The 27,214-nt window shown below is 38.1% G+C and overlaps 1 protein-coding gene and 1 long non-coding RNA gene across 3 annotated transcripts; both read right to left on the bottom strand.

The window, feature by feature from the left end:
• Positions 1-12,242: 12,242 nt before the first annotated feature.
• Positions 12,243-21,997, bottom strand: LOC149846765 (uncharacterized). 2 transcript variants are annotated; one of them, XM_089996547.1, is made up of 5 exons: positions 21,892-21,997; positions 21,592-21,808; positions 19,054-19,263; positions 15,171-15,390; positions 12,243-12,652 (listed from the first exon to the last, which is right to left on the bottom strand). In XM_089996547.1, the coding sequence occupies exons 2-5, from the start codon at positions 21,714-21,716 to the stop codon at positions 12,386-12,388; spliced, it is 822 nt and encodes a 273-aa protein (XP_089852673.1). In that variant the 5' UTR covers positions 21,717-21,808; positions 21,892-21,997; the 3' UTR covers positions 12,243-12,385. The 2 variants fall into 2 exon arrangements, with proteins under 2 accessions (XP_089852673.1, XP_089852674.1); XM_089996548.1 differs by lacking the exon at positions 19,054-19,263.
• On the bottom strand, positions 20,812-21,585 carry LOC149846766 (uncharacterized). The gene is made up of 3 exons (XR_016430316.1): positions 21,432-21,585; positions 21,166-21,344; positions 20,812-20,949 (listed from the first exon to the last, which is right to left on the bottom strand). It is a non-coding gene; the product is annotated as an uncharacterized LOC149846766 (long non-coding RNA).
• Positions 21,998-27,214: the final 5,217 nt, after the last annotated feature.

Below are 27,214 nucleotides of genomic sequence, written 5' to 3'. Positions count from 1 at the left end.
ACTTTGGATGAATTAAATAAAGAAAACATAGATAAATTACTTATTTCCATATTTGCTTTATGGTAACTTTTGCAAGCACAGTTCCTTAATTGTCATTATTTTGCTTTGTGTGGTTCTTCTGGTTGTAGTCATAATTTATGGACTCAATTAGGTCTGATATCATGTACAAAGTATGAAATTCATCTGGATGTGTTACTTACAACTAAAAGTACTCAAATCTGTTACTCGGAAAAAAAATGCAAAGGCAAAAGCAATGCAAATCAGGTAAATACTCGTGGTGAGTAAGTGATGTAAGCGTATCACAGGTTATTTAATTTCTTGGATGCAACACTTTTCTGTTCACACACTCACTTAGTTGTGGATATCTAGGACTGCTTTGATGGAGTTCAGAGATCATGCTGAGCATGATTTTAATGTATGAAAATAGAAGTGTTCTTATTTTTTGAGTTCAGATTCCAAGCTAGTCATGATAGTAGTTAGTGGGATACTGAAGTGTGTTTGCTGCAAGTACATGTTTGACATTATTTTGATATGAATATTTTGAATGTATTGCAATGTTTGATAGGACTGTATTCATGCTTGCATGAAATTATTTTCAATTTGATTATGCCTTCTATGTGAAATTGTATCATGAAAACATGTTTCAAATGAATGTATCGTGTTATAAATGAGTTTGCAAATGAAAATGAATAATAAGTTATCAAAGCTTCAAATATGCTTCAAATGAATGGTTTTGCATATGAAAATATTAAGTTATTAATGCATGCATCATAGTTCTTGTGATTGAATGACATCATATATATATATATATATATATATATGTATATATATATATATATATATATATATATATGTGTGTGTGTGTGTGTGTGTGTGTGTGTGTGATATCAAATCATTACATCCACCATGAATACATGATAAATTATATATTTTCTTCATCATAGCATTCTTATGATTTTCTTTTAACTGGTTAAGATAATATCCATAACATCATAGGACATTGATGTGATATGAAAGATTTGAATATATTGTCATGTTTGATGTGACTGTATCCATGCTTGCATGAAGTTATTTTTGATTTGATTATATATCTATGGAATTGCATATCATGTAACTGATTTAAATAACATTTTTATTTGTTAAAATATGGTTCATGGAGGTAACAGTGGTCAAAGACCAAGTGGAGGTCGTGGGACATTATTAAGCAGATGTCTTTGTGTCATATTTAAATATAGGCATTCATTATATTTTTGCTTATATGTTGATATAAAAATTGTTACTTGTTAATCGTCTTTATAGGATTTCAGCTCAGTGATAGTCAGTCTCAACCTTCGTCTTCATGTAATGCTTCGATAGGTATATCATTTAAAAAATTATATACTTGATTAGTTTAAATGTGCATTGTGTGAATTTCTAACTCATTGTTCTGTAGGTGATGTTTCGCCTACACATGACCCACCTACACCAGCTACTCATACACATTACGAGACAACGCCAGATGAAGGGTCTTCTTAGTTTGACACACGATGACTCATTCAAATAGTGTATATCGATAGTTGACCGTAAGTATTTCATTGTCACTTGTCCAATACTTATCTTATAAATAGTGTATATCGACAGCCGATTGTTAATGTGTATCAATTCATGTGCAACGTGAGGTTCGAGCCACAAAAAGTAATACGAGAAATTAGGAACTCACTACTTCAGCATCTTCCAGGACCGATCGCTTAATAGAAAGAGTACTCGAAGGAGGTGTTGAATAGATTATTGTCATCATTCATGATATACAATCGTTTATCATAACTAATGTGTTTTATATTAAATTTTTTGTTATAATCATGTGTGCTAACTTTCTGAAAGTATTTGTAGGCTTCGCATCGCTTCACGACTGCAAATGAGGAGAAGGATGCGAGGGTAGTGTGGCAAAATGTTACTACCAATCGATTTGCCGACATACTGCACAATATGAAGACTACAACAATAAAACCAGTTGGTGGGATAGATGATCCACTGCAATGGAAGGGTCATGGCCCTTCTACTATCAGAAGAGATTATTGGGAGGGAATGTGCGACAAGCAGGCGAGTAATAAATTTTGAAACCGCTCAGCAAAGGCTACAGAAAATCTAGCGAGGATGCCTGATGCCCATCTACACACAGGTGGATCTAAGACTTTTGGGAGCCACCAGAAGAAAATGGTAACTCATTAATATATATTATCAAATTTATAAGTATTATTGCATACTTTTTAATTGATTTTTTTGTCATTTAACCTTGCAGGAAGCAGAAAAAGGAGGCATTGTGTCTTATAAGAATGTATTTGTTGAAACACATAAACGTAAGAGTATGGGAGAGTTCGTATCAGAGAAGGCGAGAGCGACAATGATATGTATTTATTGTATTAAAAAATATTGTAATAGACAAGTTACCATGAACATTATAATTCTTAATTATTAATCAACACTATAATCATTACTTTGTAGGAATCATATGAGCAACAGATAGTAGAGCGATATGGCGATGACTCCACTCAGCACCCGCTCTTTGATCCTACAGCATGGGTAATTGCAACCGGTGAACCCAAAAAGGATTGTGTGTTCGGGTTTGGGAATAACATGAACACCACACCAATTATTGCGTCCTGCAGCCAGGGCTCTCAGAGTTCTCCTGCCAGTATCAACTTCCACCGTCCGATTGACCCTGCTATGTCTTGGGATGGTATATGTTAGTGTATTGAGGACAAAATGCATGACTTTTTACATGAAGTCATTCTCAACCTTGTCCATAATGAGTTGTGCAACTTTTTTCGGGACAAGAGAACTTCGTTTGCATTCAACATGAGCTCCGGTGCTCATCAGGTATAAAGATTCATGTAATTTGTTTCATGTCGTTAGACTTCAAGCTAGTATATGTATGATTGAATACATATATGCATGATTGAATCACTATGAATTTTTTTGACACCTTTAAAACACATATATGCATGATTAAATCACTATACAATTTTTATGACACCCATATAACACATATACGCATGATTGAATCACTATGAAAGCTTTTTTACAACCTTACAACACATATAAGCATGATTTCATCACTATAAATTTTTTTGACTACCTTATAACACATATATGCATGATTGAATCACCATGAAAGATTTTTGACAACCTTAGAACACATACAAGCATTCTTTCATCACTATGACAACCTTAGAACACATATGAGCATGATATTACCACATATGTGTTTTTTTACTGCCTTATAACACATATATGCATGATTGAATCAATATGAAAGTTTTTAATTGCCTTAGCACACATATATGCATGATTGAATCACTATGAATTTTTTTTGACAACCTTATAACACATATAAGCATGATTTCATCACTATGAAAGTTTTTTTACAACCTTAGAATACATATATGCATGATTGTGATACATAACATATTTATTTGACAGCCTTATAAACCATATATGCATGCGTGAATCACTGTGATATTTTTTTACAACCTTAGAACACATATCTGCATGATTGAATCACTATGAAATTTTTTTGTCAGTCTTAAAACACATATCTGAATTTTGTTAATGTCCTTCACTTTATTGCTAGTCTATGTGTCATTCAGCCATTTACTTTGATTGCATTAGATTAGGTGCATTGCATATAATTTATTTCAATATATTTTGTTTATCAATACTAACATTTCGGTTCTTTTGTACGATGCTGGAGATGATCAGCGTAGAGGAGCTGATGGAGGCATGAATGAAGGGGCAGATCAAGAAAATAAAGAAGATGATGCCCTGAATCTTGGCGAGGATTAGCTTCATGTGTTTAATTTGTTTCACGTACTTGTAACTAATTAGAACTTGGCAAGAACTGTACTGGGTTGTTAAATTTGTTTTACGTATAACTTGTGTTAAATTTGTTTCACCTGCTTTGAATATGTATTTTTATGTGTACTTTGTTTTTTATACATAGGTTATATAAATTGTATAACAAAATTTTTTTCTCGATATTCATTAAAGTCTTTGATCTAAGAACAAACAATGAATATTTCATTGGTTATCCAGAGAGATTAAAAGAATACAGGTTTTACTGCCCATCTCATTCACCACAGATTGTTGAAATAGATAAGGCAAAATTCTTTGAAGATGGATGAGTAGGATTTAGTGCACTTCAAAAGCTTGGTTTTGAGGAAATACAGGATTCAGACTGATTAACTGTTGAAGAAAACACTGAAAGATACCACATTATTATCCCTAATGATGATGTGGTTAATCATCCAGTTGTTGATGCACAAATCCAAAGTGAACCGATTTTGGATAATGCAGAAGAGCACGAACAAGATGAACAGGTTCAATCTGAGCCTGAAGAACGACCTATTTGGATATCCATAAGAGTTAGAAAGTCTGCCATACATCCTGATTATGTGGTGTACCTTCAGGAGCCTGGTGATTTCATAGATATAAATGATGACCCGTTGACTTTTATGGAAGCTGTTGAAAGCAAACAATCTTCGCACTGGATAAAAGTCATAAAAGAAGAGTTGGACTCTATGGCTAAGAATCAAATGTAGATTCTTGTCAAGTTACCTAAGAAAGTAAAACCCGTAGGATGTAAATAGGTCTTTAAGACCAAAAAAGACTCCAAAGGTAATATAGAGAGACATAAGGCAAGATTGGTTGCTAAAGGTTTCACCCAAACAGAGGGCATTGACTATATTGAGACATTTTCTCCCATCTCAACTAAGGAGTCAATGAGGATAATTTTGACCCTCATAGCTCAATATGACTTAGAGCTACATCAGATGGATGCGAAAACAATGTTTCTTAATGGGGATCTGAATGAAGAGGTATATATGGAACAACCTCTTGGTTTCTATGAAGATGATCGTTTGGTTTGCAAGCTTAACAAATCAATATATGGACTTAAATAGGCCTCCCAACAGTAGTATATTAAAAATTTTCAAGTCATTGTGATTTTCGGGTTTACAGAAAATATTATTGATCAATGTATATACCTTAAGGAAAGTGGGAGTAAGTTCATTATATTGATGTTGTATGTGGATGACATTTTGCTGGCAACCAACGATATAAAGTTACTTTCAGAGACAAAACAATTTCTTGCATCATATTTTAATATGAAAGATATGGGGGAGACTGCTTATGTACTTGGCATTGAGATCCGTCGGGATAGAGAAAAAGGTTTTCTAGGCCTCTCTCAAAGATCTTACATAAATAAAGTATTAAAGCAATATGGGTTGGAGAATTGTTCTCCTGGTATATCACCCATATCAAAAGGTGACAAATTGAGCCTAAAGGATTGTCCACAGAACAAAATGGACAAAGCACAGTTGAGTGCTTATCTATATGCATCAATTGTTGGTAGCTTGCAATACGCGTGGACTTGTTCACGCCCAGATATTTCCGTCGCAATAGGGATGAATGATAGATTATAGTCTAATCCAGGTATATGTCATTGGAAGGCTGCTAAGAATGTCTTGTGGTATTTGTAAGGGACAAAAGACTATATGTTGACATATCATAAAGTTGATCGCCTCGAGGTCACTGGCTACTCAGATGAGGACTTAGAAGGATGCCTTGATAGTAGAAAGTCTACTACTAGGTATGTCTTCTTACTTGCTGGGGGCGCGATCTCTTGAAGAAGTGAAAAGCAGACGATCACTGTTGCTCACACCATGGAGGCAGAATTCATAGCATTGTACGAGACTACTTCGCAGGCCATATGGTTGAAGAACTTCATATCACAGTTAAAGGTGGTCGATTCCATCGAGAAGTCACTGAAGGTCTACTGTGATAATGAAATTGTGGTGTCTTTTTTGAATAACAATAAAAGTAATACGTCATGTAAGCTTATGGAATTAAAGTACTTTGTTGTTAAAAAAAAGGCAGAGAATCATCTAGTGCATATTGTTAATATTAGTACCAAAGAGGTGATTGTTGATCCTCTTACTTAAGGGCTAGCACCAGGATTGTATTCTGAACATGTATTGAGGATGAGCTTGTTAAACTTTTTTTGACATGCACATGAATAAAGTGATCACATTCAGCTTATTGATTCTCTTTATTGTTGTTAATTTCATAATGATTAGAGATTTAACTAAGGATTTGTAGAATAGATTTTTAAAGGCCAATCTATTCATCAAGCAATTCTCATAAAGTTTACTGGTTTATTGTCGAAACAAGTGGGAGAATGTTGGGATAAGCCACAATATGTGGCAGTTACCCACTTTTTGGTAACTTTTCCTTTTAGTGTTTCATCCGATAAACATACAGGGAGGAAACAATTACGCTAATTGATCCTCTGCTACAACTATAAAAGGGTATCCATGAGCGACCATGTACAAGTGTAATCAAGAGAAAAACACAAAAAAATGGTTAAGGTAGACATTACCTTTTCTGAAGTATTTTTCATAAAGAGAGGGAAGAGGGATGCTGCTCACCGATTGCTAAAGGAGCCTGCGCTCATTGGAGGGCTGCAATCCGGCTGAGGAGTGAAGCTCATCCCGTTCGGGCCACCAGTGCCAACCACCAGCCATCATCCAGTTTTTCGATGACCGCCTCAAGTACGCCTCCACTCTGATTTTGTTATGCGCAACTTCAGGATCCCCAACAACACACACACACACACAAGCACACGAAGCAAGCACAACCAGTAAAACTTGAAAAGCCTCATAACATGAATCCAATTTGTGTCATGTAACACAGATAGATAGATACATACATTTCTTTTTATTTTTTTGGAAGAAAGGACAAGCACACGTACATAACAAGACATAGTTGCATTAACATCATGTATCTTCACTTAAAGCTCTTATTCATATACTAATACATGCACGGAAGAGATCACTGTGCATTCATTTATTCATGGTTCATACCCTGCCAACTTGTCTACCCGCAATATGCAGAGCCTGAACCACAATAGCCATATTTGCTGCAGCACGGGAGCCCATAGTCCGTGCAGTTCCCCTTATTATTACCCGGAGCACCACAGCAAAGCTCGGACTCACAAGGGCCTTGTGCCTCCACACCCATTGGCATCACCACAAACATGACCAATGCCACCATCGCCATTGCTCCCACCTTCTTTCCCTCCATTTCCTTCCAAAGAAAGAACATCCTATCAATGAAGAGAGAAAAAGAGAGGACTCCTAGCTTTGTTGAAGCAGACTGGATGCCTCAACACATATTTATTCACGCAACCCAACTTCAATTTCAAATTAAAAAATGGGAGTCTCCCTAAAAACCAATGGTTTCAAGGTTGGTGGTTTTGCTTATGCATTATTAGGATATTGATCATCCCTTCATCAGGTTGTGACAAAAGTCTAGCTCTTGGTTGCAGTGAATTGTTGCCATAGATCTTGTCTTGATGTTTACTTTGTGGAAATTAATTTCCCAGTTTCATTTTCATTGCCAAAATATTACGTTGTTAAACAACTTTTAATCATTGTAGGAAAGTTAGTTGACGTCAATATTCCATGTTTACTTCTTTTTTTAAAGGAAAAATATTATGTTGTATTCATGAGCAGGAAGTATTGCACCAGGGAGTGAGGAGATATCACTCAAAGAAGATTTTAAAGGATTGTAGGTTTTGTAAAAACTGAACATTTAAATCCGGCCATTTAAATCTGCATCTAGTAAGCATTTCACAGTGAGCTGCCTTGGCGATTAATATGTGGTGATGTTATCCGCTCGTGCGCACTCTATGATTTCACTGTAGCCAAATGCGACTCTATGATCAGCACGTAACAACACCAAGGGAAGATAAACTTTTGGCCCCACTTCTGAAAATGCGTACATCCCTTAGGGCATGTTTGATGGCTCATCCCGCGCATCATATGATGAACTATCGAAGCAGGTTATATGTCCCCCCCCCCCCAAACAGGGCATCTCATGCTCGGAGGTCCCAAAAAGCACCATGTATTTAAGCCTGTGTGTCTCGTATCCCCATGTTTGTCAGCATTAATTAGCATTGGAGTTTGATGCAATTGCAAAGACTTAAGTATCATCTCCTCCATTGGTGCCAAAAAAAATAACGATTCTAGAAAAAGGAGTGATTGTAAAGACTTAAGTGCCCCGAAGATGATTATTTAAGACCCAGTCTCTGCACTGCAGGATTATCCGAGAAAGAAATCTCTTCTGGAGGAGGCCATGAACATCAACCCTCTCACTCTCTCTCTTCCTTCTCTTTCTGCTTCTGTGCACATCCAGTAGAAGATCCTACATTGCTCCATCAAGCACCGACTGACCTGCACATTGACTGTTGTGGAGCCTGATTCAGAGTTTTTACCCTTACAGGAGAAGGGTTTGAGGGCTCCTCCCAGCGTGGGTAGCATCATTCAACTAAATGAGTTCTGGATCCTGATTCAGAGTTTTCACTCTTATAGAAGAGAGGTCTGGGGGCTCCTCTCAGCGTGGGTAGCATCATTCAACTTGATGAATTGTGGAGCTTGATTCAGAGTTTTTTCCCTTATAGGAGGAGGGTTTGGGGGCTCCTCCCAGCGTAGATAGCATCGTTCAACTTGATTCGTTGTGGAGCCTGATTCAGAGTTTTTGCCCTTACAGGAGGAGGGTTTGGGGGATCCTCCCAGCGTGGGTAGCATCGTTCAACTTGATTCGTTGTGGAGCCTGATTTAGAGTTTTTGCCCTTACAGGAGGGGGCTCCCCTCCGGCGCGGGTCCCGTTGCGCGGTCAGCGGGCGGGGGTCCAGGGGGCGCCCCTGGCGGGGGGCAGCGCCCCCAGGACCAAATTTTTTTGGGGCCTTGTATAATTTTTTTTTTTGAGTTGCACAACCTATAACACAGAATAATAGGGGTCTGGTTTTTAGTTAAAATGGAGAATGAAATGACAATAGAAATCACTGAAAATTTACAAGAATAAACTAGACTCAATAACAAAGACACCACTTTTTACGGATTTGAACTATGACCTACGGTTAGGGAGATATGACCCTAACAAGTTGGTTCTAATTCAGGTAGCAATTTACAACGATTTGCTTACTGAATAACACTACAAATCGCTATAGTGATTTGCGGAAGACACTACAAATTACTATAGTGAAATCCAACAACACTATAAATCGTTGTGGTGCTCGTTGGAGACCCAAAAACACTATAAATCACTATAGTGATTTGCGGAAGACACTACAAATCGTTGTTGGAAGGCCGGATAACACTATAAATGATTGTGGGGCTCGTTGAAGACCCGAAAACACTATAAATCGTTGTAGGAAGGCTCGACAATACTACAAATCGTTGTTGAAAGACCGGACAATACCATAAATCGTTGTGGGGATCGTTGGAGACCCGACAACACTAAAAAACACTGTAGGGGAGTCATTGAAAAAATCGTGGAAAAGAAACAGAAAAAGAAAATAAAAAAATTATACAAGGCCTCAAAAAAATCACTGTAGGGGACCCGCGCCGGGGGGGAGCCCCCGGACCTCCCTCCTGTAAGGGCAAAAACTCTAAATCAGGCTCTACAACGAATCAAGTTGAACGATGCTACAGTCAGTGTGCAGGTCAGTCGGTGTTTGATGGAGCAATGTAGGATCGTCTGCTGGATGTGCACCGAAGTATAAAGAGAAGGGAGAGAGAGTGAGAGGGTTGATGTTCGTGGCCTTCTCTAGGGCAAACTCTTTGCCTCCCTTGATTTCTTCTCTAGAGAGAGAGAGAGGGTTTTACAGTGTTTTACGGAGAAGGAAGAAGAAGAAGATGACGATGAAAAGTTCAAACAAACATTTTTGATGGCTCAAGTTCGTTTCGCCGGATGATCATCGGATCGCCGGCTCACCATCGGATCGTCGGCTCATCATCGTTTCGCCGGATCACCATCGGATCGTCGGCTAAGGTTCGTTTCGCTGTGTAGACTTTGAAGAGTCAACATCATCCTCAACTTTCTTGATGAAGGACATGTTTGTCCTTTTGTTTTACCGTTTGTTTTCCTTTTTTGAATGAAGAACATTTTTGTCATTTTCTCAAACCGTCGTTTTATGGCAAGAATAGCAAAAAAGGGTACTTAAGTCTTTGCAACTAAACCAGACTCCAATGTTGAGTGATGTCAACATACACGGGAATACGAGCCCCATGTGCTTATATACCTGGTGCTTTTTGGGACCCCCGAACACCGACGTGGGATTCAGTGAATCATCGGAGGTGAACATACTCCACCCTCTCATGAAAGAACAGGGACGGAAGAACAAAGTTTAAAAAGAAATTGCCTGGACGGGGGCACCCAACCTCTCTCTCTCTCTCTCTCTCTCTCTCTCTCTCTCTCTCTCTCTCTCTCTCCTGTGCAGTGGCCAAAGGGGCGAAGTGGCAGAGGCGATCAAAGATACCTATTTGTGGCTGGGTTCTATGCATATTCTATAACAGATTTCGGGGACTATTGATTGTGAGGTTATTGTGATTGTGAAGGGGTTAGATTGCTTCTATCAGTGTTGTTTCTCTATTTGGAGTAATCAGAAACCTATTTTGTGCCGTATTTTCCTGCGGTTTGTGATTTGGGTCAAGATTTGTGAGGGTATATATATATATCAGGCGGTACCCAGTTTTTGGTCACATGAGTTCATCGAGTTATTGTTTGGGGATGGATTCACTGAGATATTGGTGCTGGCTGACAGTATTTCTATACTGCTCTTGATATTGTTGTCTCGGTTTTTTACTCTTGGTGTGTTTTTTGACAAGTCTTTACCAATTTGGGAGAGAATTTATCATCTAATGTTTTGGGCGCCGAGCTTTTGGTGCTGGCAGCATTTCTATACTGTTCGTGATATTATAGGCTCAATTTTTGCATTGTTGTGTGTTTTTGTATCTTTTTATATTTGGATCCAATTTAATATTGTTATTCGAGATTTTAGACATACATTCGTATTTGGATCAATATCCTATACCAATTATAACGTCGAGATATCGCAAAAATTGTTATCTATTTGTTTCACATGACTTTATATGTTATGGTATTTGGATCCAATTTAAGATCCATATTCGAAAAATCCAATACCAATTATAATGTCAGGATATCAAAAAAATTGTTGCTGGGTTGTATTACACATTTTTTTGTATGTTTTGAGGCAAAAATCCTTATTCAGTGCAAAAGTCAATTACGAATCCACATGTCGGAGCAAAAATCCATGATTTTAAACATATCAGGGCCAAAAATTCATCATAAACTTGTTAAAACATGTAAAATAGTGGGCTGATCAAATCATACGATCCAAACAAAGTAATCCAACCTATTATCTGTGTCTATCCAAGTTGTCCGCACAAATTCATCAAACAATAGACATTTGGAAGACATCCGAGTACCAAACAAATGTTGGACTTTATACCGTTGTTATGGAACGAACAGAACCAGTGTCCTGTCAAATTCTTTTGTTCATTTTTGTCTAATCCTGAACAAGCCATCAAACAAACCCTATTGTTATGGCACACTTATGCATACAAAACTTGGTATCGTGCAAACTATGCGACAAAGACATCTATTTCCTTTATTGATTTTGATGGCTTTTGTATTCATTTTCATTTATTTTCTTTAATTTGACATGAGATGTACTCCATTTCAAATTTCAATTTTGAATTTATTATTTGATGTTCATGAGATTCTCAAAAAAATAAAGATTAAGAACTTAGATTTGGTGCGTGCGGGTGTGCCTGCCTGCGCATGGGGACAGACTCTTGTGCTCATGTAGTTTTATAAAACTCTGAAGCCCCACCGAGGTGGTATCCCATGTGGTAAGTGGGGTCCTGCTGAAGGCCCAGGATCGAATCCCTCAGACACATGGGGTGGCTGTTGTTCTGGTAGGGGTCCACCTAACCCCAGCTTGCCTTTGAAAAAAAACAAACTGAAGCCCGGCCAAGCATGTCCATGTCTTTCCCGTACCAATTGCAAGTTTCTGTGACAGAAAAAGGCATCTACATCCACACCCCCTATTTTAGCATAGGAAAGCCCGAGGCTATTTTTCTCCCTTGTGGGTTGTAAGATGGTGTGACCAAACTTCTGAGACAAATGACAATGACAGATGCATTCCCTGCAGAAAGTTTCAAACCCCATAGACCTAATGATCTAGACTTTATTTCATACATCATGTGAGTAGTTTGTATTTTTGAAAAAAATGTCAGATTCAAAGGCCAACTGCTGAGATCTCAAGGACACCCTCTAGAGCACCAAAGGTTGGCAGTTCTACCACGAACCAAAGAGGAAAACAGAAAAAAAGGCCTGAATTAAGAACAGGAATTCATAAATATCATGATTTCTGCCAATCTTGTGTCTTTCAGAATACATTTGTAGGAATGAAATCAAAGCCCATTAATGAGGCCTGGCCCAACAGAACAGGCTTACTTTGGTGAAAAACAAACCTTCCTTATCACTTCAAGCCAATTGCAAATGATAGCTTTGGGCGAGATTTATTTTTACCCAACAGCTTCATCTGATTTGCTCGCTCTTCTTCCTCTTCCAGTTTCTTCCTCCTCATAGCTTCTTCTCTTTGACGTTGGAGCCTCTCCAACTCCCTGAATCGCTCCTCCTCTTTATGCTGCTGTTCCAAGGCTTCTCTTCTTTGCGACTCTTCTACTCTTTTACGGTTATCTTCCAGCATCCTGTCAAGCTCTTCCCACTCCTTTCGTGCTTGTTCCTGCAAATCCAATTAAGGACAATTATTAAATACACTGAAAACCTCTATGCGACTAGATATAACTCCTTACAAATAGAAAATGTTCAGTAACAAATCACAAGAAATATGCTGCATCAGAACATGCGTGAATCACAAATGTCTTATTATGAAAGTATGGCACACAGATATAGGTAGGGCAGGTAAGGATAATAGACACATACATGGGCTAACATTCTACCCCGGGCATAGAATTTTTTGCAAACCCGCGATGTGCCAGACTGCCCAGTGCCTAACGGCCAAAGGCCGCCGACCAACACTTTTTCATGTGCTGAATCATTTCATTAGCCCTGTGCACCAGCCTAGCAAAAGCTGATCAAGCGCATCTTCAAATACGTATTCTATCTAGATCATGTCACTTAGTGCATAGCCATCTCATACCAGCTATCACTTCTGAAAAGAGCACAAACTTGCCTTAACCTTGCGCGCTATGAAGCGTATTGCGACTCCATGCGTACGTTACAACAAAACCTCGCCATTGAATGAACAAGACCTTGCGGCCCCAGTTTGAAGATACTATAGCGAAGAGCACCACCCAGACTCATTCGTCGACGCCTAGGCATTCATTCGCCTAGCCCCGAGTCACCGTACTCGGTTGGAATCACCTAAAGTGATCCTTGAGAGAATTAACCCTAACCCATATGCACCCCCGTGCGTCCAAACGCTACGCTTGAAAAACTCCTACAAACCGAGAGGTCCTTAACCAAATCTCCAAAAGCAACATCCTTTGATCCGCTGACACTGCTTAACCAAACAACGCTTCACGTCTGTGCTGCCATACAACGATGCACTAACGACGATATCATTGCCTATCGCGTGTTGTGCTATCACCGCACGTCACTGATCAAGCCAACACATACCGCGCGTTCCTACACTCAATGCATTTTCCACTCAGTAGAGCTCCGTACTACACCTGCCCCATTCCGAAAGCTCAATCCGGGACACATTCAATGATGGTATATAAAATATAGCATAAAGTCGTAGTTACAAGTGTTATATTAGAACCCACAAAGAAACGCATCATGGTTCATGTATCAGAAAACGTTCATTGGCACAAGTTATCGAGATTTAAAAGACCAATTCTTTATTCATGAAATCTTGGTGCAATAAGGTATGTTTCTATTAAAGTTCTTGGAAAACCAATTAAAAATTGAAATTACCTAATTTAAACATCACTAAATAAAACAATGAAAATCACCATTTATTGTGCCTGATTTGTAAGGTATTAAACAAACCAAAAAACTGATTGGAATATACACTCGTGTGTGCGTGCATGTGCATATATGTGTTCTTGCATGCATATGTGTGTGCATGTAGGACCCATTTTTTTGTTAGGTCCATGCAAAAAATCATACTTGCAGGTGCTTTTGCATAATTTGAACATGTAGATGTGTTTCATAGTAAACGCTGGCTGCTGGTGCCGTGGAGACATATTTGGCTGCTTCAAAACTAAAGTTTTTTTTTTAGGGTGTCATCCCAAACTTGCAGGAAATCCAGAGCAAATCGAGTTGGGAACTCAGTGAGGCAACTCTTGCAGCAGTCCATTTGTAAGTTCAGGCTGTAATATAAAGTGGGGAAGCTTTTTTAGTTTTTTATTCCTGGGATTAGGATGGTTCTTTGGATACTGAATATATTCTGTAAGTCTTGAAAAACTGCAGGGTAAGTAAAACTGCAGCGTAAGCCTGTATATCTGTAAATTTTAACAGAAATATATATATATATATATATATATATATATATATATATATATATATATATATATATATATATATATATTCTCAAAAAAAAAAACCACACTAAAACTTGATAAAGATTCAAGTATTTTCGATATAATGCATATGTTTTAGTAAATAAGCAATGAAAAACACATGAACAGGTCAACAGGTTCAGATTAAGCAAAAAAATACCCACACTATGACCTTTTGCAGTGTCCAATGCATGCATTCCTTATATACCAACTCAGGTAAGATACAAGCACTACAGGTGAAAGCACATGCAATACATGTACTACAATTACAATTATCTTTATATTTAAGCTCAGACTCATTAAAAGCAGATGCTCCTGCAACAGGAAACTAAGGGTAAAATACATGCATTACAGGCAAAAGCAAAGCTCCTGAAACAGTACATTGACCATTTCAAAGGAATTAGGGGCTTCGAAATCAAAGCAGATGGCCCAGGTGAAGAGTCTACATTATGATCTTTAACTGAGAACCCTAACTGAATAAAAATGGTGCACTATGAAAATTGCACCAAGTTATCAAAGTTCAGTTGTTGACATGCTTGTTTCTGTATGCTTTCTTGCAGGTACAAGTTATCTTTCGTTAGTTCATAAATGTTTATGCCTTTAGCGCTCCTACTTTCCCCAACGATATATGTTAGAATTTGTGTAGAAATTACCCCTTCTGCTGTAGCTCTAGTGACAATTATTTCAGAGATCAGAAAACAAAGAATGAGATGTTTATAGATTAAAAGATACTACCTCCTTTTGTCTTGCTTCAATTAGAGCAACTTCTTTTTCCTTATCAAGTTGAATTGCAACATCTTCAAGCATTTTCTTCCGGCCTTCTTCTATTCGCCTTTGAATTTTTAGCTTGATCTCTTCTGAGTTCAAGCTCTCCTCAACCCTCTTCCGAATAGCCTCTTCCACTCTCTGAGCAGTTTCCTCCTCTAATAGCATTAATTCGGATTCTTGCTGACGCCTGACAGAAACAAAAGAAAATTTAAATAGGAATATGGTCTCTACTGCAGAAACTACAGCACACATTCCTATTGCTTCTTCAAAGTGAAACAAGCAAAGAATAATCAACAAGTTACAACCTTTGCCTGTCATGAAAACTAACTAACCTCTCAGTATCATGACTCTAAATACAAGCTAATGCTTTTAAGGCATACCTCTCTAACAGATTCCTGATCCAAACAAATGAATTTTCAAATTGGTGAATAGTAGATAAACGAGGCACCAATTGGATCATCAAATATAACAAGTCGAATAATAGCAGTAGCTTCCTTCAGAAAAGCCTGCGCAGAAGAATGTCAAGCAATCTGTTGCAGGTATGTAAAACTAATCATGGAAACACTTCAGTCCTCATATGAAAACAGAGTTGTGACTTGTGATGCAAAAGTTTTTAATAAATTTTAAAGAAATGTAAGATGATATCCCAGTTCCTACATGACAGATCAGCAAAATCTACTCCTGCATAAAGAGAGATTCTAAAAATATCCTAAGATCTTCATGCCGGAGTGAAAAATAAAATATCCTAAGATCTTCGTGCCCGTGTGAAAAGTGTCATTCATACATATGTACCCAAAAAGCTGCTAAGATCCCACCGGAAAGACCAAGACCTCACTGCCAATAAACAAATCCTATCCCATTGACTCCAAATTTAACCTATTGTCAAATACTTCTTGACGATAGGAAGTAAAAGATTTTTAATCAAAACTCTCTCTACATGAGGCACCCCAGCAGACATTGTAACAAAGATCAATAGGAGACTCTGAACCAACTATAGAATAACATCTGATTTTAACAGATCCTCTTAGAGCTTTCAAAACACTGCATTAATTTTTCTAAACTAGTAGCAAGACATTAACCAAAAAACCCTTCATAATGAAAGGTTTCACATTTCATTTCAAGCCAACATGTGCATGCCAATAACAACCTAGAAATTTACTGAAAGCTAGCATCGAGGTCCATAACCCACCAAGTGTTGTAAATTATCCGTTATGTGGACTGTGTTTGATAATAACCTACATGAAATGGACAACTTCACTTGGTATTTGTCTCATAATATGTCAAGACATCAGACACACCAACAGTTCATGGACACATTAGACCTGTTTCAGATGTAGCCGACATCCATTCCCCAACATCATTTGGATGTTTATGAAATTGATCCTTTATTCTCTAGTTGCTTTTCTTCTTTCCAAATTTGTCATTGTTTATGTCACTTTCAAAATTTAAACTGATTTATTATTGAATACATATTAATTATAATGGTTTAAAATTGTTATTTAAGAGCATGCACCTCTTGAATATAGAAGGTTTAAAACAGATTCTACATGGATGTGTTTGATACCCTCCGAGGACTGAGGTGGCAAGAGCGGTTGATGATGTGGCACAGGTCCCAAGCCAATCTCTGAGGTGTATCTAGGGGTGCACACGAGCCGGGTTCGAGCCGAGCTTTGGCTCCAAGAGCTCGGCTCAACATACTTTTTGACTGCTCCGAGCCGGCTCGAGCTCGAAGCTGGGCTTGAGAATTGTTGTATAAGCCCAGCCTGTGGCCGAGCTCGAGACTGGCTCAGCTCAGCTCATTAGGTCAAGAATTGTTCCTGAAATGAGGGCAGATTTAGCAAAGCCTGCGAGTCGCACCAGATTCACTTTCCATTTGGATTCATACACATGGAGAGCCTGCCATCACAGCCGATCTGCTAGCATCATTCATACATCCTTCTGAAGGAGAATAATGTTAACAAAGCCTGTGAGTCGCACCAGAGAGAGAGAGAGAGAGAGAGAGGTGGGAGGAGGTCTCACCATCGCCGACTCACCAAGAGGCCCAAGCTCATTCAGTCATCCCCATCGGCATTGATGGTAGTGCATAGAAGAGAGATTGAGGGAGAGGAGAATCGAAGAGGGAAAGCAAAGCACAGGGCACTCGAACCATCTTGCTGAGAGAGAGAGAGAGAGAGAGTATGGAGGAGACAGAGAACTCACCCACAATCCGACCATCATCGCTGCCTCAGTCTGGCCCACTGGCCTTGCCGTCGCCTGCCGTGCAGGAAAGGGGGAGAGCCGAAAAGGGAAGACTGTGGAAGAGGTGAGAGGGTAAGTTTTGTTTCGTCCCTTAACCCTAAACCTTAACCTCCGTTCTAACATTATATATGTACCGCTGAACCGTTGATCATTTTAAGATCAACGGTTCGGATTTAATATGATATATCTTATGTATATTATCCAATATACATAAGATATACTTAAGTTATTAAGCTTGAGTTTAAACGGGTTTAATTGGGTTAAACGAGCCATAGTGGATGTTCAAACCCGGCTCGTTTATGAGTCCGCACCTGTGCTTCCTGAACGAGCTTGGCTCGCTTAATGATTCGGGCGAGCCTGGGTCAGGCTTAGACCCAGCCGATCCCGATTCGAGCTCAGGCTAACACGACTCATTGTGCAGGCCTAGGTGTATCAAACAGAGGATCTCAGACCTGAGGCTACCTTGGATCTGTGAAGCTGTTTTTGTGAGATAAAGGGAGATGGGGGTAGATCTGAGATTCAACCTGTGTGGGGGATGGAGGGGGTTTTCACCCTCAGGTCCTAGGATTTCAGATCGCACGGTAACAAGCACACCCTATATATATATATTGATGACTGTCTGACAGACAATAGTCCATCTAATGCGGGAATACACGTTACACACTTAACAAACCAACACAGTTTTGGAAAATAAACTGCAGAATTTTAGACAAACAGGTGAAACATTTATTAGGAAATTGCCTTGTGAACAATGACCAAAACCTGCCCAACAAGAAAGAAAATACAACTCTTATTTGCATGCAACAGATACGAGGTACATTTTTGGTAACAAACAACAGTTGACAGACCAGAACCATAAGGGGCTGTTTCGAATCTGTAGATGAGATGGGCGTTTATGGAATTTATGCATTTGAAGAAGTGGCAGCTTCCAAATCCATGATTTAGTGTAAATACAAAGGAGAAAGGGCCTCACTTCCCATCCCAAATGCATAAACGCCCATCCCAGCGCCGAGATTCCAAACAGGCCCTAAAAGAAAGAAGCTAAGCATCCATTTATTTTGTTTCCATTTATTACAGCAAAGAAGAAAGCTGTGTAGCAAAGTTTCTAAAAAGAGAACACGAGGGAGCTGCTCAAGAAAACGAAGACGGAAAGCCCACAATAGCTATTAGCTTCCCTGCTACCGAGCAGTAAACTGCAAGTCATTAGCATATGATATTAACTGTTTTGAAGCCTCCCATAGGAATAGTGGATCATATGGCTAGGATAAAAAACTCAGCTTGTGAACCATATACGCACTAATCAGGACCTCAGATTAACTTCATCAGACAAGTTTGGGATTCAGTGAACATAAATAAATCAAAAGTTGAGTCTAAGAAGGAAAACATGGCGCTGCATCTCATCAGAACTTATGAAAGCCTATTTGCAATATATTTGAATACAAATTTCCAGATATAATAATCCTAAGCTAAATCAAATATCTATAGAAGATGATAGAAGTATACCTATTGACACAGAAACCGCAATTAGCACCAACAGGCCTGACAGTGCAAATTCCATAGAATCCCAAAAACCATTTGTTGGCATGCATATGGGGATGTGATAGTAGTGTACCTTTTCTTCTCTTCTTCTTCTTTCTGCAGTTTCTCATTTACATTCTTTTGCTGTATTGACCCAAGGCTAGGGCTTCGAGACTTTGGAATAGGAGACCTTGTGGGACTCCTACTTCTGTATCTCTTGTGCCACCTTGGTGTCGGTGAACGACTTTTACGCCGCCTAATAGACGGTGACCGTCGTCTTGGGGAAAGAGAACGGCTTTTATGCCTGTATATGAAAACAAAATAGTTTAGCTAGTAACACTACTCATGCAAGATGACAGAGAAATTCAAAAGCCAAATCCACAACTACATCATTTTCTGCTATTACAAGTTCATAACAAATCATGCTCAGTTACCTCTATATCACGCTATGCTAACAGTGTGCTCCATCTTTTATCACACCAGGTTTCCAAATCCTCAGCAGGTATCAATCAGAATCCATGAAATTGATCTGCAAGCAATTACCTGCTTGCTTCCCATGAACATGGGAAGCTCTTCCCTTGTTCTTATTATTTGGTGTTATCGTCATCATTATTATTTATTATTATCATTCTTGATCTTCTTTTCATTCTTATTACAATCAGAGAAATATATTATAACAACTCTTTCGGTTCTCTTGAATATTTTTCTATGCTTAAACGATACACCACTAGACTCAATCATATGCTATTACAATTCCTAATTACTTTAGAGTCGAAAGGCCATCATGGAGATAGGAAGATTAAGATGTAAGTTAAATATGTAAGTGTTGTAAGTACAAAAGCAGTTGTTGTCCACATACAAAGACATCTCCTCTAAAAATAGAATAATGAGCATGGCAGAGGAAAAACAGAGAAACCCAGTCAACGATACTTGCCAGCATCCCCGGATCTAACTCAACATTGTCTTCTTCTTCATTATGTTATCCTGCTAACGATACTGCACTAATACTTGGACGTTATGTTGCTGAGGGAAAAAACATTACTACACAGAAATTAACCATTAGAATCTAGCAATAACTGAATCATGACAAGAAATTAAAAGTGGTGATATGTACCCTCATGCATGCAAGCCAAAAAAATAAAAAGTTGAGAACGAATAAACAATACAAACAATCACTTGTCTTAGCAGTTAAAAAATGCAATCATCAGAGGGGAAAAAGCTCTTCTTTTCACATTTTACTCTTGATTTTGCTTTAACAAGAATTGTATGAGAGCAGAGAGAGAAGAAGAAGATACCACTTTAATCTCCATGTATCATATTCTCAAAATTAATAATCAAGCAACTCTAACCTATACATTCATTGGCCATCCCGACCAATTAGTCAGCAATGTCAAACTAAGTAGAATAAACTAATTTTTTTTCTTTTTCGACAGAGAAAGCTGGCGTTAGGCAGACCCCTACCAGTTATACAACCATACCATTTGGGGTTCGAACTTGCAGCGTCCCAACACAAGGTGATGTGCACTAACGGATCCTGCCAGAGAAGCGGAGCCCCCTTTGGTTAGAATAAACTAATTTGAAAATGAGTAACATGCACGAAAAGCATGAGGTCCAGTATCATAAGTGTTTCCTCAAAGGAGACCGCAAATTTGATCAACTACACTTTTTGTCCTTGAGCAGACATACCTATATGTCGAGCTAAAGCCTGTATTCTGAACCCGAGACCTTCTTTTTCATAGAATTTTACCACAATAAATCAAAATCACCTTTAGCTTTTCATTACATTCCTACACTAACTATATTAATGCAGAGATCAATCATCGTTTCTTGCATGCCAGTGGTAGAAAATGGCTAGTCCATGAAAGCTCCTCAGTTAATGCTCTTGGGGGATGGCCATTGAAGAATAGCCGTCACCTTTTCATCATCATCTTTCACTCCGTCATCAGAAACAACAAAATCCAAGAACACGTACGAAACATTTTGATCATTCCTAGAAGGGCAAAAAAAAATCAAGACAACGTCGGTAATCAGAAAACAGCGACATAACATCTGCCAGCTAACAGAATGTTTGGGTAAACCACTCAATTAGATGATGTGATAAACAGGATGACGAGTCATCCTTCACAATGCAATATCCCACTTATTCTATTTTACCTGGATGACGAGTGATCCATCACAATGCAATATTCCACTTATTCTATTTTACCTGGATAAGCAGGCGCCTCCAAACACCCCCTAAGATGACAGGAATAGATCAACTCGGAGATAGTCGATCGTTTACATGTACCACATTCTCTTTAAGTTCTAATAATAGTAGATTCTGCATAAGATGCTTCAACACCAATTGGGCACCGATTTTCGCATTCCTCATGCGAACAAATACACCTCAAAAGAAAATCCAAACTCTATTTTATTGCAATCAATCACCCCCAACATCAAAGTCACATTACCATGAGTAATTATGAGAATTACCATTTTCAGAAATCGACCCAACAAGAAAAACAATCGTATGGATATGCATACATGCTCCAACTACCGCGCACTCTCGCCCTCGAATTACATGTAAAATGGAACAAGAGTAAGCAAAAATCAGAAACAGAAAAAGGAGGATTGCACTGCGAACATTTCCCACCTGCTATGGGAATAAGAATACGGCGAGCGGCTCCGGTCTCTCCGGCTTCTCCGGCTGTTGTGCCTCACAGGGGAGGGCGAGTGCCTCCTCCTATAAGATGGAGATCGAGATATCGTCCTCGGCATCTTCACCCCTCGAAGAAACAATCGGCGACTCCCGTTCGTATATCCCAAGCTCGCATCAAACGAACCCCTCAATAAATCGATCTACAACACTCCTGCAATTTCACCGATCGTGGGTATTCCCCCCATCAATCATAGAAGATCTCACCAAATTCCCCGGGTTTTAGAGAGAGGTTACCTGTAGGAGATCTCACCAAACACTAGAAAGACTCGCGTTCTTAGTCGTTTTGCTCTAGTCTTTTTGCATCAGAAACCCTAGAGAGAGAAGAGATAAAGAAAACCGAGATTTAAAAAAAAAAAAAAACTATTGAGTATATCCGCCCTACGTCTCTAATAAAAAGTGCGTAGTTTTCTTCAAAACAAAATAAAATTATTATATACCAACGGGGGCTCTGATTGTCTGGTAGGAGCAGCTAGTGCATGTGACCTTAGCTTGGGACGTTGGAGATTCAAAATCCAACGACATAATTGTATAACTGAACACCTACTTGCCTTTAAAAAAATAAAATAAAATTATTATATCCGAAAAACAAAATAAAAGTATTTGAAATAAAAAAAAATGTCTATTAGGGTGAATCGTATATTGGAACGCTTATTTTAACATAAAAAAAAGAATTTTTATTTAAGTATTTTTGGTGCATTGTGAATTGGTAAATAATAAGTTCTTGAAAGATCTTGCTTATAAAACATAATTGGACTACTTAAAAGATCTTGTTCATCTGGTAGGGAAGACTTATGAATGTCACTAAGTTGACCGGACGTCATACGATCTGAAACACAGGGGTGGTGTTCCTTGCCCCAAGGTTGAAGCTGGGTGTACTCTCCGGTGGGCGGGAGACCTCAAGGGTTTTACCAATAGGAGGTCAGCCAATACGGTCAGTGATGAAAAGTTTTGCGCTTAAATAATTCAAAAAAAACATAATTAGACGATCTAAACCATGTTTTTTTTCTAAATTATGTCACATAGACACGGAAATAAATACGGGTTTGACACGGGATATTAGACACGAAACAAACATCCATTTTTTTTCAAAACAAAGACACATATTTTTTAGTGTTTAGTTTATAAATAATTTATTAGCAAAAATACATTTTCTACAATTTATTAAAATTATAAATAATGTTTGAATGTGTCATGTGTCACTTTGCGTGTTTAAGTGATATCCTATGTAATCTGTCCATGTGAGACAACTTTTCACTAAAATGTATTATTATTATTTTGGGACCACATGTGGTATAAACTTTTCTAGATAGGAATACTTTTTTTTTTATTTTTTTCATGAAAAATAATTTTACAAAAATGTGATTTACATTTTTTTTTAGAGAATTTAAAGCGTCCACTTATAACACGTAACCAAGTTATTATAAAGCTTAAAAAATCAAGGGCCTATAATGTGCAATGCTTTCTTGTGTTATTGAAAAACACCACTTAAAACTAGTTTCTCATTATTTTGGATATGTTGAATTCATCTATGAGGTCTGATTGGACCAAAGCAACTTGCACCATTGAGGTGTTTGTGCCCGCAAATGTTTGTAATAAAACATTACCATATTATTTGAGTACATAAAAGTAGCTTTAATAAAAATGATTAAAATTCCTATCTTATCCTAACCTAATCCTAAATCTTAAATTATATAAATGCAGAAGCAGGGTACTGACACTACAAGAAAAATGCTAATTAGCGACGGATTTTTTTCGTCGCAAATTTGTGATAGCTTAGCGAGAGAAAGCTATTCGTCGCTAAAATTTGACTTATTTACGAAATTAGCGACGAAAAACATTTCATCGATAATTTGTCGCTAATTAATGATATATTAGCGATAGAATTTATTTCGTCTCACGATCCATCGCAACTTAGCTACAAATTAGCAGCAAAAAAATTTTGTGGCTACCCCGTCGCTAATTAGCGACATAATTTTTTGTCGCTAATCTGTCGCTAATTTTCTCGTAAATCCCTAATTCGAGTATCTTCTTTTCCTTTTATGTTTCATCTCCATCGCTCGTCGCCCATCGTACGTCGCCCGCCACCCATCGACCTCCCCCTTCGGCTCAGGTAACCCCAACTCCCTTCTCTCTTTCCTTTTTCGTCGACCATTTCCTTTTTCGTTAGGGAGAGGCCGAGACTCCCTGTCTCCTTGTCTTACGGGATGCGAGGGAGGGGCTCGACCCCCTCCCCTGTTTTTTTTTTTTCGCCAGGGAGGGGTCGAGCCTCCTTCCTGTATTGTTTTGTATATTTGTGCTTTGCATGTACGTTGCTGAGCTAATTGCACGATGCTTAGTGCTAAGCATCACATGCGGCTAAAAATGCAATGAAAAAAAAATAAGAAAAAATGCAAAGGCAAAAGCAATGCAAATCGGATAAATGCTCGTGGTGAGTAAGTGATGCAAGTGCATCACATGTTATTTAATTTCTTGGATGCAACACTTTTATGTTCACACACTCACTTAGTTGTGGATATCTAAGACTGTTTTGATATAGTTTGGAGATCATGTTGAGCATGATTTTAATGTATGAAAATAGAAGTGTTCTTATTTTTGGAGTTCGGATTCCATGCTAGGCATGATAGTAGTTAGCGTGATATTGGAGTGTATTTGTTGCAAGTACATACTTGACATTGTTTTGATATGAATGATTTGAATGTATTACAATGTTTGATGTGTCTGTATCCATGCTTGCATGAAATTATTTTCCATTTGATTATACCTTCCATGTGAAATTGTATCATGAAAACATGCTTAAAATGAATGTATCATTTTATGGAATGTGATTTCATATTTCGAAATATTCTCGTGATGTGTATAAATATGATTTGATGGTGTTACACACGAAAATATTGAATTATCAATACATGCATAATAGTTCATGAAATTACATTTTATGTTAAGCATGTTTGTGGTATAGAGGAGAAAAAAATTTACGCATTAATTGAAACAAAAAAAATTGCTCACAAATAATCACCAAACAAGAATTAATAGGTTAATTAGATATTTTTTTCATCATAGCATTATTATGATTCTCTTTTAACTGGTGATGATAATATATGTAACATTATAAGACAAAATGACTACAAACCGTGAATGTATGTACCGTAGGATAGTTGATAATGAGGTGTCACATAAATATATGGATGGTGTTGACAGTTTTATCAAATTCGCAACGGTAAGTATCAGTACAGTGGATCCCACCGGTCGGATCAGATGCCTCTGCACAATGTGTAAGAACAATCGATTTGTAAAACCTCATGACGTTAGACATCACCTATACACGAAGGGATTTGTTAGTGGTTATCAGAATTAGATGCTTCATGGTGAAGAATTTTAGAATAATTTTGACACACGGGTGGATGTGGTGCACGATAATCCATATGCGGATTTGATATTTGATACCGCAGAACCAGAACTGGGTTCTGCTATGGGTCCTAGTGATATACCAACTGGGGTAGAAGAAGAAGCCTTAAACGGTGCAACTAGTAGATTTTATGACTTACTTAGAGATGCTGATGAGCCATTGTAGAATGGTTGCGAGAGTCACACTATCTTGTCTACAGTTCTTCAACTACTGAATTTGAAGTCAGTATAATTTGAGCCAATCATGTTTTGACCGTCTGTGCTCTATTGTGAAGAGTATGTTACCCAAAGATGAGAAATTGCTAGAAAATCTCTACCGTGTGAAGGTTATGGTCAACGCTCTAGGTATGAGGTATCAAAAGATAGATGCTTGACCAAATCGCTGCATGTTGTATTTCAAAGATCAAGAAAATAGCAGATCATGTGGGCATCATCGGTTCAAGCCAAAGACAAGAAAAAACGGTAGCACAAGGTCAAAAGAAGTGTCATACAAGTCATTCTGCTACTTTCCTCTCACCTCTAGATTGCAACAACTGTATATGCCTTCGATGACAGCTAAACACATGATATGACATGCAAATAAAGTTTGACATGATGAAGACAAGATCACACATCCTGTTGACGCAGAAGCTTGGAGGCACTTTGATTGTACTCATCAGAATTTGGTAATGAAAGTGAGAAATGTTAGGCTCGATTTATGTACAGATGGATTTAATCCATTTAGGGGTAGATCAACCCCATACTCGTATTGGCCGGTATTTGTCACCCCATACAACCTTCCTTCAAGCTTGTGTATGAAGCGTCAAAATCTTTTGTTGACTCTATTGATCCCTGGTCCGACTTCTCCAGGCCCAAATCATGATGTATATTTAAGGCCATTGAATAATGAACTGAAAATACTGTGGGATGACGGTGTTCTCACCTACGATGCCACAAAAAACAAAACTTCAATATGAAGGTTGTTGTTCTATGGACAATTAGTGACTTCCCTACATATGGTATGTTATTTGGTTGGAGCACACATGGGAGGTTGGCATGTCCGTACTGCATGGAGGATACAAAATCTTTTAAATTGACGCATGGAAGGAAGTCGTGTTGGTTTGATTGTCACCATCGATTTTTACCCAGCGATCATGTGTTCCAACGACAAAGGAATGCATTCCGAGCAGACACAGTTGAAATAGAAGGTCCATCTGCATGGTTGTCGGGCATAGAGATTTTAAGACGATTGTGATACTTTCCATATGGACTGACAGATGCCCGTAGTGCGAGACCCTTTCTTAGATTTGACAAGGATCACAATTGGACAAAGAAATCTATATTTTGGGAACTACCATATTGGCTGACCTTATTGATACAACATAATTTAGATGTGATGCATGTGAAGAAAAATGTGTTTGATAATGTGTTCAATACAATAATGAATGTCAAAGGGAAAATGAAGGATAATCCAAAGGCCCGTATGGATTTAAAAGTAATATATAGAAGACTATAATTGAAACTCCAAGAGTACAATAACAAATTATTGAAACCAAAGACAATGTACCTACTTGGACCAGATCAAGTAAAGTAGGTATGCCAGTGGTTGAGACAGTTGAGATTTCCGGATAGATACGTCTCTAATATTGTTTGGCTGTGAAGATAGACGAGGGCCAATTGTATGAGTTGAAGAGCCATGATTGTCATGTTATCATGCAACGGTTAATTCCCCTAGCATTTCATGATTTATTAAACAAACCTATATGGGGGGTATTATCCGAGTTGAGTCAATTTTTCAGAACATTGTGTGCATTGGAAGTTGTAGTAGTTGAGGTAAAGAATCTCGAGGATTCTGTTGTCACTACTATTTGTCAGCTAGAGAAGATATTTTCTCCAGCATTTTCAACGTTATGGAACATGTGATCATATACTTTCCATATGAACTTAGGGTTGGTGGTCCTGTGCAATATCGGTGGATGTACCCATTTGAAAGGTAAAATTTATTTTATATTTTTCTCCCTAATGCTATTGGGAATTTATTGTATTATGAGATGTATATTGTTGACAGGTGTATGTTCGTCCTAAAAAAAAGGTTTGAATAAAGCAAGAGTGGGGGGTTCAATTTGTGAGGTATACACTTTAGAAAAGATTTCAAAATTTTCATCTATATACT

This window comes from Nuphar pumila, chromosome 2 (assembly GCF_984573655.1).
Source record: "Nuphar pumila chromosome 2, dmNupPumi1.hap1.1, whole genome shotgun sequence".
Taxonomy (NCBI): Eukaryota; Viridiplantae; Streptophyta; class Magnoliopsida; order Nymphaeales; family Nymphaeaceae; genus Nuphar; species Nuphar pumila.
The sequence above is the reverse complement of the archived record's forward strand: the minus strand, read 5'-3'. Positions and strand labels throughout refer to the sequence as shown.

Bases quoted from the DNA above. Each gene is read 5' to 3' on its own strand.
- LOC149846765 (XM_089996547.1), bottom strand. From the start codon at position 21,716: ATGCCGAGGACGATATCTCGATCTCCATCTTATAGGAGGAGGCACTCG. The intron at 19,264-21,591 runs GTGGGAAATGTT...TTTCATATACAG, and splicing joins TATTCTTATTCCCATAGCAG to GCATAAAAGCCGTTCTCTTT. The intron at 15,391-19,053 runs GTACACTACTAT...TGTTTCTGTCAG, and splicing joins GAAGAAGAAGAGAAGAAAAG to GCGTCAGCAAGAATCCGAAT.